Source organism: Anolis sagrei, chromosome X, assembly GCF_037176765.1.
Source record: "Anolis sagrei isolate rAnoSag1 chromosome X, rAnoSag1.mat, whole genome shotgun sequence".
In the NCBI taxonomy this organism is placed as follows: domain Eukaryota; kingdom Metazoa; phylum Chordata; class Lepidosauria; order Squamata; family Dactyloidae; genus Anolis; species Anolis sagrei.
Window position 1 is genome coordinate 98,383,325 of NC_090034.1, and position 19,464 is coordinate 98,402,788.

The window sequence follows — 19,464 nt, forward strand, 5'->3', positions numbered from 1 at the left end:
GAAGAGCCGGCATTGTCCATAGACACCTCCACGGTTGTGTGGCCAGCATGACTGCATGGAGCATTGTTAATAAAGAGCAACACTCAAAAAAAGGGAATTCCAGACAAGAACACCTCCCAACAAGCTAATATTTCCCAACAAAGGATTCCCCCAGGCAGGTATCAGCCAGGCTTTGAAGCAGCAAGGCTTTGCAATGCTAAACAAGGTGATTAATTGCAACACTCACACTTGCCTCCAGCAGACAAGAGTTCTTTCTCCCACCCTGAACCTTCAACAGATATATAAACTTCCCTTGTCTAGTTTCCAATATACCTCAAAACTTTGACGATGGTTCACCAAATTACAAATCCCATAACTCCATAGAGGAAACAATTAAAGTGGAATCTTAGAATAATAATTCTGTAGCTTTAAAGGGCTCCTGCGTCCTTCCTTTGACAACTTCTAAGACAAAGAATAGCAGCAGCACTCAGAAAAAAACCCACAAGGGCAGACTCAGTACAAAGCAGCTTCATTTACGTTTTGCCTTCATAATTTCATTCAAAATAAGCTAAAAACATTGTGGAATACAGAGGCCACTTGGCTGTATCAGAGTGATGGACATATGAGCCACCCATTAGCTCCCCTTGCAAAGGCGTTCGGGGTAAGACACAAAATATTCAACAGCAGTTTGGTCTAAACCATCCCATTGCAGGAAAGAGACAACTATTTCTGCCATGATATTAACCAAACACATTGGGAGGTGTTGACGAGCTGAAATGTGTCCAGAGGAGGGCGACTAAAATGATCAAGAGTCTGGAGAACAATCCCTATGAGGAGCGGCTTAAAGAGCTGGGCATGTTTAGCCTGCAGAAGAGACGGCTGAGAGGAGACATGATGGCCATATGTGAAGGGAAGTCATAGGGAGGAGGGAGTAAACTTCCTTTCTGCTGCCCTGGAGAATAGGACACAAAACAATGGCTTCTAACTACAAGAAAGGAGATTCCACCTGAACATTAGGAAGAACTTCCTGACTGTAAGAGCTGTTCAGCAGTGGAACTCTCTGCCCCGGAGTGTGGTGGAGGCTCCTTCTTTGGAGGCTTTTAAACAGAGGCTGGATGGCATTCTGTCGGGAGTGCTTTGAATGTGATTTTCCTGCTTCTTGGCAGGGGGTTGGACTAGATAGCTCATGAGTTATCCTCCAACGCTATGATTCTGTCTGCATTATGCAAACATTGAACAACCAAAGCAGTTATAACCAGCCTGGAAACAGAGGAAATACAGTGTTTCCTCACTACTTCGAGGTTCGCTTTTTGCGGACTCGCTGTTTCGCAGGTTTTTTAAAAAATATATTACTTTAAAATATAAAGTAGTAGTAGCAAGGGAACAGTGGATGGATCCCCGCATGGCCTGGATCCAGATCTGGGAGACCACGCAAGTCCAGGCCGGCGGCAGCCTCTTTACCTTCCTCCTCCTTCTCCTCTGCACCTCCCTTCCTGCTAACAAGACCCTGGCGCAAGGAAGGTGGGCCACAGCTTTCAGTGGACAGCGGCATAGTCCCAGGCGGCGACGAAGAGCATCTTCCGCCAGGACTATCCATTCTGGAGACTTCTGGAGCAGCAGCAGCCGGAGGGAAGGAGAGCTGCTCAACGAAGGCTGCTGCAGAAGTCTCCGGAGTGGATACTCCCAGCGAAAGATGCTCCTCATCGCTGCCTGGACGTATGCCGCCTCCGCCGCCCACCAAAGGCCATGGTCTGCCTTCCTTGTGCAGCTCTTCTTCCCTCTGAGGGCTCCCTTCAGCGGGCGGCAGAGAAGGTGATGAGGGGCCTCCTTCTCCAGGGATTCCTCAACTTCAGAGGAGGAAGGGAAGCAGGGAAGTGCTCAGGAATTGGAGGGAGAAGAATGAGTCTTCTCCCTCCAATTCCAATGACTCTGTTGCTGACTGAACCTGCTTTGTGTCTGCTGCTAAGGACTTCGTGATCTTTGCCCATTGTCTGCTGTTTCTTTTGGGACTTTTGTCAGAGACTTTCATTTGTGTCTGCATTAAGACTTCCTTGTTTTTTTCAATTGCATTTGCTTATCATTGTGTTTGCTGAAGTAAAGCATTTTTCTTTTGGAGGGAGAAGAAGAATTGGAGGGAGAAGAAGAATCAGATGATGGGGCTTTGCAAGTGCTTACATTTTTAGAGAAATGAAAGGAGACAGAGCACAGGCGCCGTTCAGCTCGAATAGCTGCTAAAAACGCTGAGCTAATTGGGAGACTCCCTATCCCCTCCTGCATGGGGTTTAAATCAGAAGCAGGAAAAGTCAGCTTCTGCTGCTAACGACGACTCTGTTGCTGACTGAACCTGCTTTGTGTCTGCTGCTTAGGACTTCGTGATCATTGCCTATTGTCTGCTGTTTCTTTTGGGACTTTTGCAATAGACTTTCATTTGTGTCTGCATTAAGACTTTCTTGTTTTTTCAGTTGCATTTGCTTATCATTGTGTTTGCTGAAGTAAAGCATTTTTCTTTTACTTTCAATCTTGTATTAAGGCTGTTTTTGAAGAGCAAAAAAGGACACTCTCTGCTTCAGAGACTTCTGCAGCAGCAGCAGCCGCAGCACCTGCCGCAGCATCTACCTTCTCCTGGAGCGAAGAAGAAGAGCCACTCAAGGAAGGCAGGCCATAGCTTTCGACAGGCAACGGAGGCAGCATAGGCCCAGGCAGTGACAAGGAGCCTCCTCTGCCGGGACTATCCGCTCCTGAGACTTCAGCAGCAGCAACAGCAACAGCCAGAGTGACTGAGAGAGAGGGAGGGGGGAGAAGGCAGTCCCTACTTAACGGATTTTCACTTATCACGGGTGGTCCTGGAATGGAACACCCGCGATAAGTGAGGGAACACAACCGTTGGGTGTTATGGGCCATGTCCTGAGACTACTGTCTCGTCTACTATGAACTATTAGTGCAATTTTTCCTTCCATTCATTTCCTATTTCCCTTTCCCAGAAGGAAACATTTCCTGTATTTCAGCAGGGAGGATATCCCCATTGATCAGGGGGTTTCACAGGCATGCTTCAACTCTGAGAGAGATGCATAGTTCCTTCATAAAGTTCCAGCACTGTCTGCCGCCTTGAGGTTGGTCTCCATTTCCAGCTGTGCCTCGGCCTCTTTGTACTGGCTTGGAAACATGCTGCTGCCCACGAGGCTGGCGGTGCCCTCTGTATCACAATCCCCAGGCAAAGTCAAGGGGACAGAGACACCCGAATGGACGGAATATGCATCCAGCAAGAACTCCTGTTCTGACATATCAGGGAAGTCCATGGGAGATGGTAGCAGAACATCACTCAGGCTTGGACCAACGATGGAAGGGAAGTCAGGAGGCAATCTGAAGTCCTCTAGCATGTCTGGCACAGAGATGTGATCCAAGCTGATCAGGAAATTCTGGTCTTCTGAACCCGATGGGAAGCCAGCTGGAACCAAAGAAAAGAAACTGCTATGACTCTGGGTTCTGTGAAACCCTACATACAACATGAGAAAGGTTTCACTGCTTGGTAACCCTTCCTTGGTTCCCCTGGAGAAAATTTGAATATCTATCCCACAAAATGGAAAGAGATCGGGGGAAAAAGGAAGGGGAATAGGGCAAGGATGGAAAAAAGTAACCAAGAAATGAACCAAGGGGGAAATGAAGCAAAGAACTAAGGAAAGAAGGAACCAAGGAGAAAAGGAATCAAGGAACCAAGGAAAGAAGGAGCCGAGGAGGAAAGGAAGCAAAGAACCAAGGAAAGAAGGAATCAAGGAAGAAAGGAAGCAAAGAACCAAGAAAGAAGGAACCAAGGAGGAAAGGAAGCAAAGAGCCAAGGAAAGAAGGAGCCGAGGAGAAAAGGAAGCAAAGAACCAAGGAAAGAAGGAACCAAGGAGGAAAGGAAGCAAAGAACCCAGGAAAAAAGGAAGCAAGGTGGAAAGGAAGCAAGGAAAGAAGTAAGCAAGGAGGAAAGTAACTAAGGAAACAAGGAACTGAGGAGGAAAGGAAACAAAGAACCAAGGAAAGAAGGAAGCAAGGTTGAAAGGAAGCAAGGAAAGACGTCAGCAAGGAGGAAAGGAACTAAGGAAAGAAGGAACCGAGGAGGAAAGGAAGCAAGTTTATTTTTTATCTCTGAATGCATATTTTAAACTAAGAGGTTTCTATATGTTTTGGGCAACTGCAACTGTGGATTCAACCTCAAAGAAACATTTTTAAACTCTGCTAGCCAAATATATTTTTATGCAGTGGCATGTCTTCGCAGTGGCAGTTCAAAGACATGGTTTATCAGTTTAACAGCTGAGTTATCTGTTTGCCATTAAACGAATGCTTGTAAACATCACTTGTCCAAAGGGTTGTCTTCTAACAAGGTCATGCCTCTCCTTGACTAGTGGTTTCAAGAAGTTCATGAAGATTCACATTTGCCAAAAGGATATGACATGATTTTTCCTTTTCAAAAGGTTATGATTGCCATTTTTTCCAAAAGCCTGTCAAGTTATTTGGGTGCATAGGATCAAGCATCCCATCTGCACCTTTCAACAACCTTGGAACTATGGCAAACTCAAATCTGCTGTTGTGAGATAGCCTCCTCTTTCCACCCAACAGCTTGGCCAGCATTCTTCTCCTTGGAAAGACAGGTTTTTGTTACTGACTGACCTGCAGATGGCATCAAGTTGAAATGGTCCATGTACCCTGGCTTCTTCTTCTTCCTCTTAGCTTCGATCCCATGAGGGTCTGTGGAAGCAAAGAGAAATGTGTCAATCCCTAACCATGAGGAGAAGGCTGTATAAAATATCATCCGTGCCCAGTGGCACAAATCAAGGGGGTTGCATTTTCACTCAGATGTACACCAACCTGGGCCAGAGAGTTCCTCCAACACATCAGGCATGCCTTGCTTCCTTTTTTTGTTGACCCGATAAGTATCTGAAGAAAGATAAAGCCATATTATTATCATTACATCTATTACTGTTCTATCAATGTGGTACTATGACTCTGGAGAACAGAGTTCAATCCCTGCAAGATAAAGAGTCTGGGCAGCGAGAAAGGTGGGGGGAAATTGTCTGTGCCCTAAGAGGACACTGCTGTTGCTATTTCCAGCAGCTCAAAACTTTAATTTCCCTGAATTTTTCAGGAGGAGGAAAGAAGAGGAGGCAGGAAGCAGCATGATACCATGAAGCCCCTTACAATTACCCATGGAGTCCCAAAGGCTCCGCAGAGCACATTTTGAGAACCCCTGGTATAGCCAAAACATGGACTGAGCTTCCAATGTTCCTGACGTACCCTGGTCTTTGGGCAGGTAGGTGAAACTGAAAGGGTCACTGGAGACACTGTCCGTCAGGCGCCGTAAGTACACTTCCACCTCCACTGGTTCTGTGATGTCAAGGTGCTGGTACGGTGGTGTCTTAAAGACGATGGCTATCTGCCGGTGGACATCAGCTTGCGAAAAGTCTGCTTTGCCCTCCCACGTATCCTTCCGGAAGATGATGGAAATATCTTCTGTGTGAAGAAAGCAAACAAGTGAAAGTGTAGAAAGTGTACAGAGTGAACGGTGGGTGAGGATGGCATTTTTCTGCCTTGTTTACAGAATGGTACTATGCTCAGTCTTCCAAATTCACTGCAATTCGGGGCACGGGAATCCTGCAAGACCCAATTTGGAAAACTAGGTTGTTGTTTTTTTTTTTTTACCTTAAAGACCTCTCTACGTCCTCCAGCACAACTCAATAGTCAACTTTTATCACATGTTGGTCAATGAGTTGTGCTGGAAGAACTAGAGAGAAGTTGACCAGAGAACTGCCCTGGAAATTCCAGGAAGTTACTTGAAGCCAGTACTTTCTGTATAGATTTCAGATTTCAATATTAATGCCAAAAATACGTAGTATGATTTTACATAGAATGTGTGCTACATTAGAACAGTAAAGACAAATATCACTTACTGTATATACTCGAGTATAAGCCTAGTTTTTCAGCCCTTTATTTAGGCTCAAAAAATCCCCCTCGGTTTATACTCGAGTCAAGGTTATTTATTATTTTAGTCTGTTATTATTACTGTTATTATTAAATTTATTATTTTACTCTATTTATTGTTATTATTACATTTATCATTTTACTCTATTATTATTATTATTATTATTACATTTATTATTTTCCTTTATTATTGTTATTATTACATTTATTGTTTTACTCTATTTATTGTTATTATTACATTTATCACTTTACTCTATTATTATTATTACATTTATTATTTTCCTTTATTATTATTATTATTGTTATTATTATTACATTTATTATTTTACTCTCTTTATTATTGGAAGAATAAGTATACACATTTAACATTGAAGAAGGTTAAAATAATGGTTTAATCAGAATTGGACAATCTTAACTTAAATTACAGTTTTATGTAAATATTCAAAAACATTTAACCTACGGATGCCTCAATTAGTGTAATCCTATTGGTATCTATTTTTATTTTAAAATTTACACGTAGCTGCTGCATTTCTCACCCTCGGCTTATACTCAAGTCAATCTGTTTTCCCAGTTTTAGTGGTACAATTTGGTGTCTCAGTTTATATTTGGGTCGGCTTATACTCGAGTATATACGGTAAGTAAAATAAACACTAAATACTAAATTAAATATTAAATATTAAATCTCCTCTGTGTCCGCCCCCGTCCGCCCTCAACTCTGGAACTCATTGCCCGGAGAGATTAGGAGAGCCCCCACCTTAGAAACCTTTAAAAAGAACATTAAAACCTGGATTTTCTGTTGCACCTTAGGAGAGTAGCCACACAACTTTACTCTATTGCTCCCTTCAATGTTATTGTCCCTAGAGAATACTTCACCCTTGTACGAAGGCCTGTTTTTACAACCCAGTTTCTTTATGAGCTCTCCCTCGCAAATCTGCTCCTCTTTTATCTCACCCTGAGTTTTAGCATTTTATCTTGTACATGCGGCGTGCTCATTGTCATTGTGATTGTGGATATTGTATTTGTATATTGTTTATTGCTTATTGTATTCATATGTTTTATGTATTTTACTGTGTTGTTGCTTGTGTTTTGGTTTTTATTCTATTGTAATTCGCTGTTTGGGCTTGGCCTCATGTAAGCTGCCCTGAGTCCCCTTTGGGGAGATGGTGGCAGGGTATAAATAAAGATTATTATTATTATTATTATTATTATTATTATTATTACTATTATTTAACCAGAAAAATAAAATAAGGTGTAAACACTAAAGTAATCTGGGAATCCGCTATTGCAACACATCCAATGAGATCAAAACCAGTGCTTACCTTTCTGAACCTTATCACACAACAAATAGAACTCCTCTCCACCACTGCAGGCTCCATACTCTTTATTCATCCGGTAGATTTTCAGCTCTGAAGTATTTGTGGATTCTGTGGACACCAAACCCCAATGTTAGAATCTACCTTCCTTTGTATTCTTAAACAGAGCACTTCCGCCTCACTAAACGACAAAACCCAGAATCCCACGACTGTTAAAATAGAATCAAAATACAAAAAATTATACAAGAATGATCTAGCACAGGTATGGACAAACTAAGGCCCAGGGGCCAGATGTGGCTCCCTGGGTGCCTACTTCAGGCCTTCCTCAGTTTCCCTATCTTCTTGGCAGAAGGATGCCCGCTGCATCCTTATGCAGAAAGAGCAGAGGAGGGAGGCATGCATGCAGCAGCTGAGAGCCCTCTGAAGCGCTCTCAGCCACCGTGTGTATCGTCCTCCTCCTGGCATAAGGATGGTACGTGTGGCCTTGTACTTATGCTGGGAGGACAGTTTGAGGAAAGCACGCAATGGGTGAGAGACCTCCGGAGTGCTCTCAGACGTCACCTGTCTCACTCTAATCCCGGCACAATGCTGAGAGGACAGCCTGAAGATCGAAAGGAGGAGGATTGGGAAGGAGGATTGGGGCGATCGTCGCATGTCGTGCTCTCCTCCTGACATAAGGATTGTGCAAGCGGCCCTGTATTTATTTTAAATATATATGTGCTATTGTGATTTTTTATGCTTATATTGCTTTGTTAATTTTATATTTATGTTGCTTACTCTGTATGTATTGATGATGTTACTTGGCAACCACTCTGATTCCCCTCGGGGAGATAGAGCGGTATATAAATAATTTTTTGTTGTTGTTGTTGCATTTATGCCAGGTTAGCTTGAGGAAGGCAAACACTGGTTGAGAGCCCACCAGAGTGCTCTCAGACATTGTCTGTCTCGCCCTCCTCCTGGAAAAATGCTGAGAGGAAAGCCTGAAGATCAAGGGAGGAGGATCACGGCAATAGCTGCATGTCTTGTTTTCCTCCCAGCATAAGAATGGGGTGAGCATCCTTGTCCTTATTCCAGGACAACCTGAGGATGACCCAGGCCCTGCCCCACCCCCTCCTGTTTCCTCCCTTTCCTGGGCCCATCAATGTCTCCCCAAGGCAAAAAAGTATGCCCACTCCTGATCTGACTAGCACCTTGTTGTTGTGCACCTTCAAGGCATTTCCAAGTTATGGTGACCCATAGGTGACCCTGTTATGGGGTTTTCTTCACAAGGGTTTGTCAGAGGGAGCTTGCCATGCCTTCCTGTGAAGCCAAAATAATGCAACTTGCCCAAAATCACCCAATGGGCTTCCAAGGTGAGGAGGGATTCAAATCGGGACTGTGGTGCAGCTGGCTGGGAGTCAGCTGCATTAAGATCACTACTGACTGAAAGGTCATGAGTTCGAAGGCAGCCAGGGTTGGAATGAGCTTCTGACGAAAATTGTGTCGCTTGTTGTCGACCTTTGCAGCCCAAAAGACAGTTGCATCTGTCAAGTAGGAAATTTAGGTACCACTTATGTGGGGAGGCTAATTTAACTGATTTACGAGATCATAAAAATCTCCAGGAAGTATGCAAAGAATGAAGAAGTACTTCATCAGTGTCACAAATGGATGGTGAAGCGACAGCTCCCCTGGTGTCTGTCTATATATGTTGTGTGTCTATGGCAGGGGTCCTCAAACTTTTTAAACAGAGGGCCAGGTCATAGTTCCCAAAATTGTTGGAGGGCCGGATTATAATTTGAAAAAAACATGGATGAATATACATGGCTGAGATATATAAAAACATGGCTGAGATATTAGCGGTATACAAGTGTACTAATAAATAAATAAATAAATTCCTATGCACACTGCACATATCTTATTTGTAGTGGAAAAAAACACTTAAAAACAATACCATAATTAAAATTAAGAACAATTTTAACAAATATAAACTTATTAGTATTTCAGTGGGATGAGTGGGCCTGCTTTTGGCCGATGAGATAAGATTGTTGTTGTTGTGTGCTTTCAAGTAGTTTCAGACTTAGGTTGACCCAGAGCGAGGGCCGGGATAAATGACCTTGGAGGGCCGCATCTGGCCTCCGGGCCTTAGTTTGAGGACCCCTGGTCTATGGCATTGAATGTTTGCCATGTATATGTACATTGTAATCTGCCCTGAGTCCCTTGCGGGGTGAGAAGGGTGGAATATAAATACTGTAAATAAATAAATCCTCATCTCTCTGAGTCCAAGGATGCATCTACAGCAGTGGTTCTCAACCTGTGGGTCTCCAGGTGTTTTGGCCTACAACTCCCAGAAATCCCAGCCAATTTACCAGTTGATAGGATTTCTGGGAGTTGAAAGCCAGAACATCTGTGGACCCACAGTTTGAGAATCACTGATCTACACTGTAGAATTAATGCAGTTTAATACCACTTTAACCATTGTTCAATGGCAAAGGAAACTAAAGGTTCTGCAAAATGACAACATGCATGACTACATAGCATTGAGCCATAGCAGTAGAAGTGGTGTCAAACTACATTAATTCTACAGTGTAGATGCACCCCAATTCTAATTACCACCAAACTATAAACCCCAAGATTCCACAGAATGCAGTCATGGCAGCTAAAGCAGTAACATACTATATAATACTGTATTTTTGTAGTGAGTAGTAAAAATTAGAGTCTCAACCCCAAAAAGGTAAAGGTTTCCCCTGACATTAAGTCTAGTCATGTTCAACTCGGGGGGGGGGGGTCATATCCATTTCTAAGTCGAAGAGCCGGCGTTGTTTATAGACGCCTCCAAGGTCATGTGGCTAGCATGACTGCATGGAGTGCCATTACCTGCCTGTAGAAGCGGTACCTCTTGATCTACTCACATTTGCATGTTTTTGAACTGCTAGGTTGGCAGGAACTGGGCTTAACAGTGGGAGCTCACCTTGCTGCCCAGATTAGAACTGCCGACCTTTCGGCCAGCAAGTTCAGCAACTCAGCAGTTTAACCCACTGTGCCACCGGGAAGCACTACAGAGGCACAATTTTCAACATGCTATCACTGGTCTTTTCAGGTTTTGCTCCAGTGCCCTTCCTTTATCTAATGATGATGATGATGACGATGATGACGATGACGATGATGATGATGATGATGATGATGATGATATTCTTTATTTATACCCCGCCACCATCTCCCCGATGGGGACTCGGGGCGGCTTACATGAGGCCAAGCCCAAACAACAAATTACAGCAGCATAAAACGGAAACCGCAAACCGAAAACACAGACAATAAACAACAACATCATAATTACATAAAACATGTGAATGCATAATGATATAAAACTACAATAAACACAATCACAATCTAGGATTTCCTTGTCAGAAATACCTCTTCCCTCCCTTCCAGATTTCCCCATTACCTACTCTTGTCAAAGATGGGTTCGGAAAGAACAGGGTTGAGGTGCCGCGTCTTCCCTGTGCAGTCCTGGTAGGAAGCCAGAAAGCAAATCCTGACCACGTTCATGTCAACCTCCTGGTGGTTTTTTAATGAGCCAGCTGTCGAGTGGAAAAGAAGATGGAAGTAAAGGGCAGAAAGCAAATGAAAAAGCTTTTGCTGCACAGAAAAGAACCAGGTCCTCACCCTCCTCATCCACATCCTTACCTAAGCTACACAAATCACTTCTCTTTTAATTATCGTGGAGGTGGAATAAGGTCATGTTTATGGAAAAACCCTGAGTAAAAAAAAGTCAGAAGATTGCCCCACAAAAAATGCATTCATGGAAGACTCCAAAAGTAACATTTAACCTTTTAAGCATGGGTCTTGCACTCTTTTGGTTGGTTTGTTTCTGACTGCTTCCCGTATGGTTTGTTCTAGACTAGTGGTTCCAAACCTGTGGTCCATGGACCATCAGTGGTCCGCAGTAACTATAATATTGTCCGCAGCCTCGCCATTACTGCATTGTTGCAATGAGGGGGACTGGTTTCTCTGTGAGAGCCATTCAGCAGTGGAACTCTCTGCCCCGGAGTGTGGTGGAGGCTCCTTCTTTGGAAGATTTTAAACAGAGGCTGGATGGCCATCTGTCAGGGGTGATTTGAATGCAATATTCCTGCTTCTTGGCAGAATGGGGTTGGACTGGATGGCCCATGAGGTCTCTTCCAACTCTTTGATTCTATGATTCTATGAAACCCTCTTATAGGGCTGAGGCTTATTAAATATGGTTTTCTGTGGGCGAGCAGATGGCGACTACTGGATGGCATATGTTCTGTATCAGAAACTAGAGCTGAGTGCAAATTTCTGAATCAGCACCCCAAATAAACAAACCAAATCTAAAGTTGACCAAAGTCCGATTTGGTCTTTTGTTTTTTTACTTATTTTATTATGCTACAAACACAAATCAGCAAACCACATTTCAAGTGTTAGAAGCATAAACCCTGAGTAATTTGACAAATATTAATGAAATTATGCTAATTTACACTGATGTAAATTATTTTTTTTCCCTCCCTCCCTCCTCAAACCACACTAATCTTGCAGATTCAGCCACTGGTAAAGTCTTTGTATTTTTTTTCCTTTGATGTGATTGTTGGCTCCTCCATTTTTCATCCAGTTAAAGTAGACCTTCCATCTATTTCTAATCACCTTTTGTTTGTCCGTTCTTGTTGCTTGCTTAGTCATAATTCCCGTAATGTCTTACAACACTTGATCGGAGGTTTAGCACAGCTGGTAAATCATCAGCAATTATAAGATCGGGTTGTTGTAGGTTTTTTCGGGCTATATGGCCATGTTCTAGAAGCATTTTCTCCTGACGTTTTGCCTGCATCTATGGCAAGCATCCTCAGAGATAGTGAGGTCTGTTGGAATCTCACTACCTCTGAGGATGCTTGCCATAAATGCAGGCGAAACATCAGGAGATAATGCTTCTAGAACATGGCCATATAGCCTGAAAAAATCTACAACAACCCAGTGATTCCAGCCATGAAAGCCTTAGACAATAAATTATAAGATCTATCAACCAAAAGGTTGCAAGTTCGAAGCCCCGAGTTGGCATGGGCTGCCGACTGTCAGCCTAGCTCATTGCTTACCTAAGCAATTCGAAAACAGCTTTAGCTGTTATTAGAGAAATTAGGTACCGCTAAATAGTGGAGGAGGTGTTTTACCACACCATAAAAAAAGAAGATGAGAAAATGCCGGGCAACAAAGGAAGGAGGAAGTCCGGACGGCTCTTCATCATAGAGGAAAGAGCAACAGCACCCCCTGGACTCAAGCCCAACCTTCCATGGCACCTCCTTCTGTTCTTTCTGTCTATGTATTGTCTATACAAAGCGGTTGGGAACCACTGTTCTAGGAATACAAAAGTGCACAACATGGACATCATTCTTAAATAAATAGCAACACTCAGAAAATAGGAGAATTCAAGACAGGAAACAATCAGGGCCTGAAAACACCTCCCAGGCAGGAAGCAGCCAGGCTTTGAAGCTGCAAGGCCATTCTTATGCTAATCAAGGTGGCCAATTGCAACATCCACACTTGCCTCCAGCAGATAAGAGTTTTTTCTCCCATCCTGGACATTATTTCACAGATATATAAACCCTACTTGCCTAGTTTTCAACAGACCTCACAACCTCTGAGGATGCCTGTCATAGATGTGGGTGAAACGTCAGGAGGGAATGCTTCTGGAACATGGCCATACAGTCCAGAAAACGCACAGCAACCCATTATATTTTTCTGTGATTGTCATGAGACAACAGATTGGTTTGATAAAGTCCTTAAGAATCCTCTTAATTCCTCTTGCCACTCACCTTTGAATGGATCAATTCCAAGCTGCAGCTTTTTCTCTATAGATTCTTCAATGTCCTTCTTCTTCACACACTGGATCCCAAGGTTGTTGAAACTAATAATAAATCAGAGGATTGTTAAAAGTTTCAGGGAGGACCACAAAAGAAAATAGTTGGATTATATCACAACAGATCATTTATCCATCTAACTGTGAAGGTTAAACATGAATCTTCCAAGCAAAGCTTAAATGAGACAAGAGCAAGAACTTAACAGGATTCTAAATGATGCTTCATCTGACTATATTTCCCATGCTTGGAACTTTATATCCTCACATTAAGCCATTCCAAGTACTCAGAAATTGGTTTCGTTTTCCCTGAATGCCTCTCATCCTTATCTGACGAAGCCTGGCAGAACGCCGAAGGCCTTGGTCGAGCTGTCTGTTTTGACCAATTTCCACTGGCCGCCTATATGCTCACTAGTTCCTGCAGGTGCCAAGTTATTTTCAAGCCCCAAATCCTGGGAACTCTCTGGGAGCAATTCAAGGAGTAAACCATCATCCCTATACCCTGTAGGAACATTCTCATGGGAAACTACACTTTGAACAGGTGTCTCTATGTCATTCTCTGCATCAGTGTCATTGACCAAACCATTGCCATCCTGAACCTCATTGACATAATTTCCCACTTCCAAAACACCTTGATCTTGAAACATAATCACAGGCCGAACTCCAACAGTACCCTCAATATCAGAGATGGTTCATAGGGGTTCATAGCCTGCTTCCTCTTCCTTACGACGTCCTTTCAGATATTTAAACGTGGATATCATGTCTCCTCTCAACCTTCTCTTCTGCAAGCTAAACATGACATGGAAACCCACTGGGTGACCTTAGACAAGTGACACACTCACAGCCCCAGAAAGTCCTAAGACAAGGTTGCCATGTGATAGAAATGACATAAATGACTTGAACTTCTACCCAATCAAAGTCATAAGCCCTTGGTGAAGGTTCAAGGAAAGCAAAGCATTACCTGTGCTTGGGGTTGATGCGAGGCTTCAGTGTCACTTCGCAGAGGCCGTTGTGACAGTCTTTCCCAACTAAGCTGTGGGGGTGGATTCGGTAAGGCCAGTCCTTCCACACCAAGCAGGCCGTCACTTTCACTTCTGAGATCCCCGAGTAGTTCTGAAGCTGGAGGAACAAAAAGATGTTGCACACCTGCCAGTATTTCACAAGCGAAAGCCTCTAACATGACTCTAGGTCAACTTCTGGCAGAAGCACAGCACAGAGTCAGACTAACACAGAACTCCTTAAACTTTTTCCTCTTGACTCCTTTTTAGTTGAGGAATTTTTATGCAGTCCCAGATACATTTATAGAAATAAAAATGTAATGAAGAAATACTGTATTCACTTGAATCTAATGCTCACCTTTTTGGGCTAAATTACCTTGCCAAAAAACACAAGCCTTGTGTTTATCAACACTAATTACGAAAGATCAACATCTGCCAGGAATTTGAGATGGAAAAACATCTTTCATTTTATTGTCGAAGGCTTTCATGGCCGGAATCACTGGGTCGCTGGAAGTTTTTCGTGCTGTATGGCCATGTTCCAGAAGCATTCTCTCCTGACATTTCACCTGCATCTATGGCAGGCATCCTGGGAGGTTGTGAGGTCTGAGATCTCACAACCTCTGAGGATGCCTGCCATAGATGCAGGCAAAACGTCAGGAGAGAATACTTCTAGAACATGGCCATACAGCCTGAAAAACTTACAGCAAACCGTCTTTCATTTATTTACAACTTTGGGACAACATCAGGGAAATATTACTATATAAGAGACCTTATTACAATCCAAAAATTATGACAGACAATGGCACTGTTCATCCGCTATGCTCTGCTCCTTGGGAAGGAGAGAGATAGTGTACCTTGGAGTGTCAGATCTGCAATGGAAAGCAGTATTCTGGACACTTTGCCTCTTTTTCTCAAGGGAAGACGAAGGTGTGAGATTTTGGAGCTTTGCATTTTATGCAGGGAGCCAGGTTCTGCTGTATGAAAAACAGAGATCTGATCCTTGGCATTGTTCTTATCGAAAGAGGATGCATTTCGGCATTTTGGCGTTATGGAAGTTTTGGAACTGTGTGTTGGCAGGCTGCAGGGAAGCAGGGTCTGGCCTAACAAGTATTCTTCTCCAAGGAGGGAGAAAGTGTACGGTAATATAATATAATATAATATAATATATTGTATATACATATAGGTAAAGGTAGTCCCCTGACATTAAGTCCAGTCATGTCTGACTCTGGGGTGTGGTGCTCATCTCCATTTCTAAGCCGAAGAGCCAGCGTTGTCCGTAGACACCTCCAAGGTCATGTGGCCGGCATGACTGCATGGAGCGCCGTTACCTTCCTGCCGGAGCGGTACCTATTGATCTACTCACATTTGCATGTTTTCGAACTGCTAGGTTGGCAGAAGCTAGGGCTGACAGCGGAAGCTCACGTCGCTCCCTGGAATCGAACCTGCGACCTTTCGATTAACAAGCTCAGCTGCTCAGTGCTTTAAACCACTGCGCCACCGGGGGCTCCGTATATACATATAATATGTATAATATTAGAATGTAATACAATATAACACTACTACTAATAATATAATATTATAATTATATATTTTATATTACATGTAATATTTCTAATAATATTACAATATAATGGTATAGTACAATGTAGTAATATATAATACTAATATTGTACTATGCTAATCATATATTATATATACATATACCTTGTAAGTCCCCTTCGGGGTGAGAAGGGCGACATATAAATGTCGTAAATAAATAAATAAATAAAAGGTGTTCTTCTCTAAGGAGGGAGAAAGTGTACGGTAACATAATATCATATATTGTATATACCTATAATATGTATAATATTACAATGTAACACAATATAATACTACTACTAATAATATATTATAATTATATATTTTATATTACATGTAATGTTACTAATAATATTACAATATAATGGTATAGTACAATATAGTAATATATAATACTGATATTGTACTATGCTAATAATATAATATATTATATGTATATATATCTTGTAAGCCGCTCTGCGTACCCTTCGGGGTGAGAAGGGCGGAATATAAATGTTGTAAATAAATAAATAAATAAATAAGTATTGGGATGCCTGAGAATGGATGATTGTTTATATGTGTGTGAATGCTGAGTGAAAATGTAACCCCCCCCCCTTGTTTATTTGGTAGTCAATGTAACTGTTGTTGTTTGTGAATTCAATGTAGTTACATAGAATCTGTACGCCTAAATAGAGTTCTGTAAACGTTCTGATACCCTTTCTCTTTCTGGAAAATTGCAATAAAAAGAACCTATGCGTTAAAGTTATTGAAATGTTAGTCATAACAGTGGCAGCGGTTTCCTATAAAAAATAAATGAAACCATTCCAATGATAGGGAGGTCATATGCTCCCATTCTAAAGGAGAGTCCACACTCACCTCAATGGTGGGCAGAGTTTTGTTGGTTTCCGTGCTAGCTTCACCCAAGATGCTTCCCGCCGACCTGCCTTCACACTGGTATCGGAAGCGCATCCCTCTCTGCTTGGGCTGCTCCGTGATCACAAGTTTGAGCGGCTCTGAATAGTTTTCCTCCAGCTGCTTTTGGGGCTTCGTGGGAAGCCTAGAAGAAGCAGGAGGAGACCAACAACCATCTAATACCCTGCTGCTGCGCCCCAAAAATAGGGATGAGTTCATCTCTGGCCTCAACGTCAAGTTGGTAAGGTTCTGGGAAAGCTGGGACGCTGAACGATCAGGTGGAAAGCAAGAAGGGGCCGGGGAAGGAGTGCCAAAAGAGTCCAAGCGTAAGAGGCTCATCCCTGCAGGTCCCGGCAGTTCCTGCATCGTAGTTGGTGAAACCGAGCTGGGGCATCGGGAGATGAGTCTGGCCGGTTCAGTACATGAGACCCTGGTGGGACGCGGCACAGAGCCAACCTCGAAGCCATCTTCCTTGATCAGTTCATCAATAATGTCTGGATGGGGAAGAAAAAGATAGGTGAGTTTTTAGCCAATGCTTCGGGTGTCTCCCTTTGTGGATTTTGCCTGTTTACCGATTTGATTAATATATTCTCTCTGGAAATCTCTAGATTCTCTAGCACAGTGGTTCTCAACCTTCCTAATGCCGTGAACCCTTAATACAGTTCCTCATGTCGTGGTGACTCCCAACCATAACATTGTTTTCGTTGCTACTTCATAACAGTCATTTTACTACTGCTATAAATCATAATGTAAATATCTGATATGCAGGATGCATTTTCATTCACTGGAACAAATTTGGCACAAATACTCAATATGTCCAAATATGAATACCAGTGAGGTAGAGTTTGTCATTTGGGAGTTGTAGTTGCTGGGATTTATAGTTTGCCTATAATCAAAGAGCATTTTGAACTCCACCGGCGATGGAATTGAATCAAATTGGGCACACAGAACTCCCATGCCAACAGAAAACACTGGAAGGGTTTGGTGGGCATTGACCTTGAGTTTGGGAGTTGTAGTTCACCTATATTCAGAGAGCACCGTGGACTCAAGCAATGATGGATCTGGACCAAACTTGGCACAAATACTCAATATGTCCAAATGTATACACTGGTGGAGTCTGGGGAAAATAGACCTTGACATTTGGGAGTTGTAGTTGTTGTGATTTATAATTCACTACAATCAAAGAACATTCTGAACTCCACCAATGATAGAGTTGGGTCAAACTTCCCACATGGAATCCCCATGACCAACAGAAAATACTGTGTTTTCTGATTATCTTTGGCGACCCCTCTAACACCCCCTCGCAACCCCCTCAGGGGTCCCGACCCCCAGGTTGAGAAACACTGCTCTAGCACAACTCCGCAAAACTTCTGCTGGAAATCTAAAGTTTACTTGGAGTGATGACCTGAAAGCAAACGTTTATAAGATGATGTCCACGTGGTGTTTGGCACCAGAGAGTCTCTGTAAGATGTACAAAGGCAGCTCTGGTAAAAATGTTGCCAATTTAAACACAATGTCGAGGCATTTTATCACATGTGGTAGGGCCAAAAAGGCCCAGAAATATTGGACACAAATACTGTATTTGTTATTATTATTATAACCAAAGAATGGCCACAGAGTTCGGCTTAACTCTCTTATTAGGCACCTATCTAAGGCCAAAACCTGGAAAAACCTGTATGCCACTTCTTTAATTTTTACAATCCTTTTCGCAAACAACGGAGAGTCATTTCTAAAGCTGATTTGCATAGGTAGAACTTCCCCATCTTCCTTTATTCCACATCTGCTGGATTGAGTGACTTTGTATATGGCTTTTGTCACATGAAGCCTTGAGAGAGTGCATCTGCACTGTAGAATAAAGGCAGTTTGACATCTCTTTAACTGCCATGGCTCAATGCTATGGAATCCTGGGAGTCGTAGTTTTACAAGGTCTGCCAAAGAGTGCTGGTGCCTCGTCAAGGTACAAACCCATAACTGATGAGGCCTTGGTTTGCTAATGGGATTTAGGGTGCATCTAAATTAATGCAGTTTGACACCACTTCAACTTCCCATTGCCATGAGCCTTGGGGTTAAAGTGGTGTCAGACTGCATTAACTCTACAGTGTAGATGCACCCTCAATCCTAGTAGCAAACCAAGGCCTTCTTTGTTATATGTGAATGAAACTATACAGCTCTCTCCAATGTCAAGCATTTCTCCTTACCTGATACTGACAACACACCCCGAGACCCAGAATGCTTACCTAGTTCTTCTGTGAAAGGAAAAGAAAAAAAAAGATAATTTAGAATCAGGACACTGCATATTGGCCATGCTCACACAAAACAGTATATCATCTTATTCCTGGTTAATTCAAATGACGTACAGTTTCTTATCCTTGCACAAAATTAAGTAAAGTTTGGACAGTGGTCATGAGATGTATCTACACTGTGCCGTTAATACAGTTTGACATCGCTTTAACTGCCATGGTAGTTATGGTTTGTTGAGACACCAACACTCTTTGGCCAAGAGGGCTAAAGGATGTGGAAAGCTACAACTCCCAGTATTCCATAGCATTGAGCCATGGCAATTAAATTGGTATCAAATAGCATTAATGCTACAGTGTAGATCCTAGAAGTCTAGGATACCTTTTCCTACCTGTTATCAGCAGACAAATAGCTAGGTAAAGGTTAACGTTTTCCCTGACAGTCGTATCCGACTCTGCGGGGTTGGTGCTCATTTCCAAGCCGAAGAACCATCGTTGTCCGTAGACACCTCCAAGGTCATGTGGCCAGCATGACTGCATAGAGCGCCGTTACCTTCCTGCCTATTGATCTATTCACATTTGCATGTTTTCGAACGGCTAGGTTGGCAGAAGCTGGGGCTGACAGCGGAAACTCATGCCACTCCCCAGATTTGAGCTTGCGACCTTTTAGT

At 42.8% G+C, this 19,464-nt stretch overlaps 1 protein-coding gene across 1 annotated transcript; it reads right to left on the reverse strand.

Annotated features, from left to right (window-relative positions):
• Positions 1-491: 491 nt before the first annotated feature.
• LOC132780057 (transcription factor RelB) lies at positions 492-18,799 on the reverse strand. Its single transcript, XM_067460932.1, has 10 exons — positions 18,794-18,799; positions 16,521-17,050; positions 14,051-14,208; positions 13,049-13,140; positions 10,676-10,807; positions 7,257-7,361; positions 5,254-5,469; positions 4,828-4,896; positions 4,630-4,707; positions 492-3,424 (listed from the first exon to the last, which is right to left on the reverse strand). Exons 2-10 carry the CDS (start codon positions 16,920-16,922, stop codon positions 3,057-3,059), a joined length of 1,620 nt encoding a protein of 539 aa, XP_067317033.1. The 5' UTR covers positions 16,923-17,050; positions 18,794-18,799; the 3' UTR covers positions 492-3,056.
• Positions 18,800-19,464: the final 665 nt, after the last annotated feature.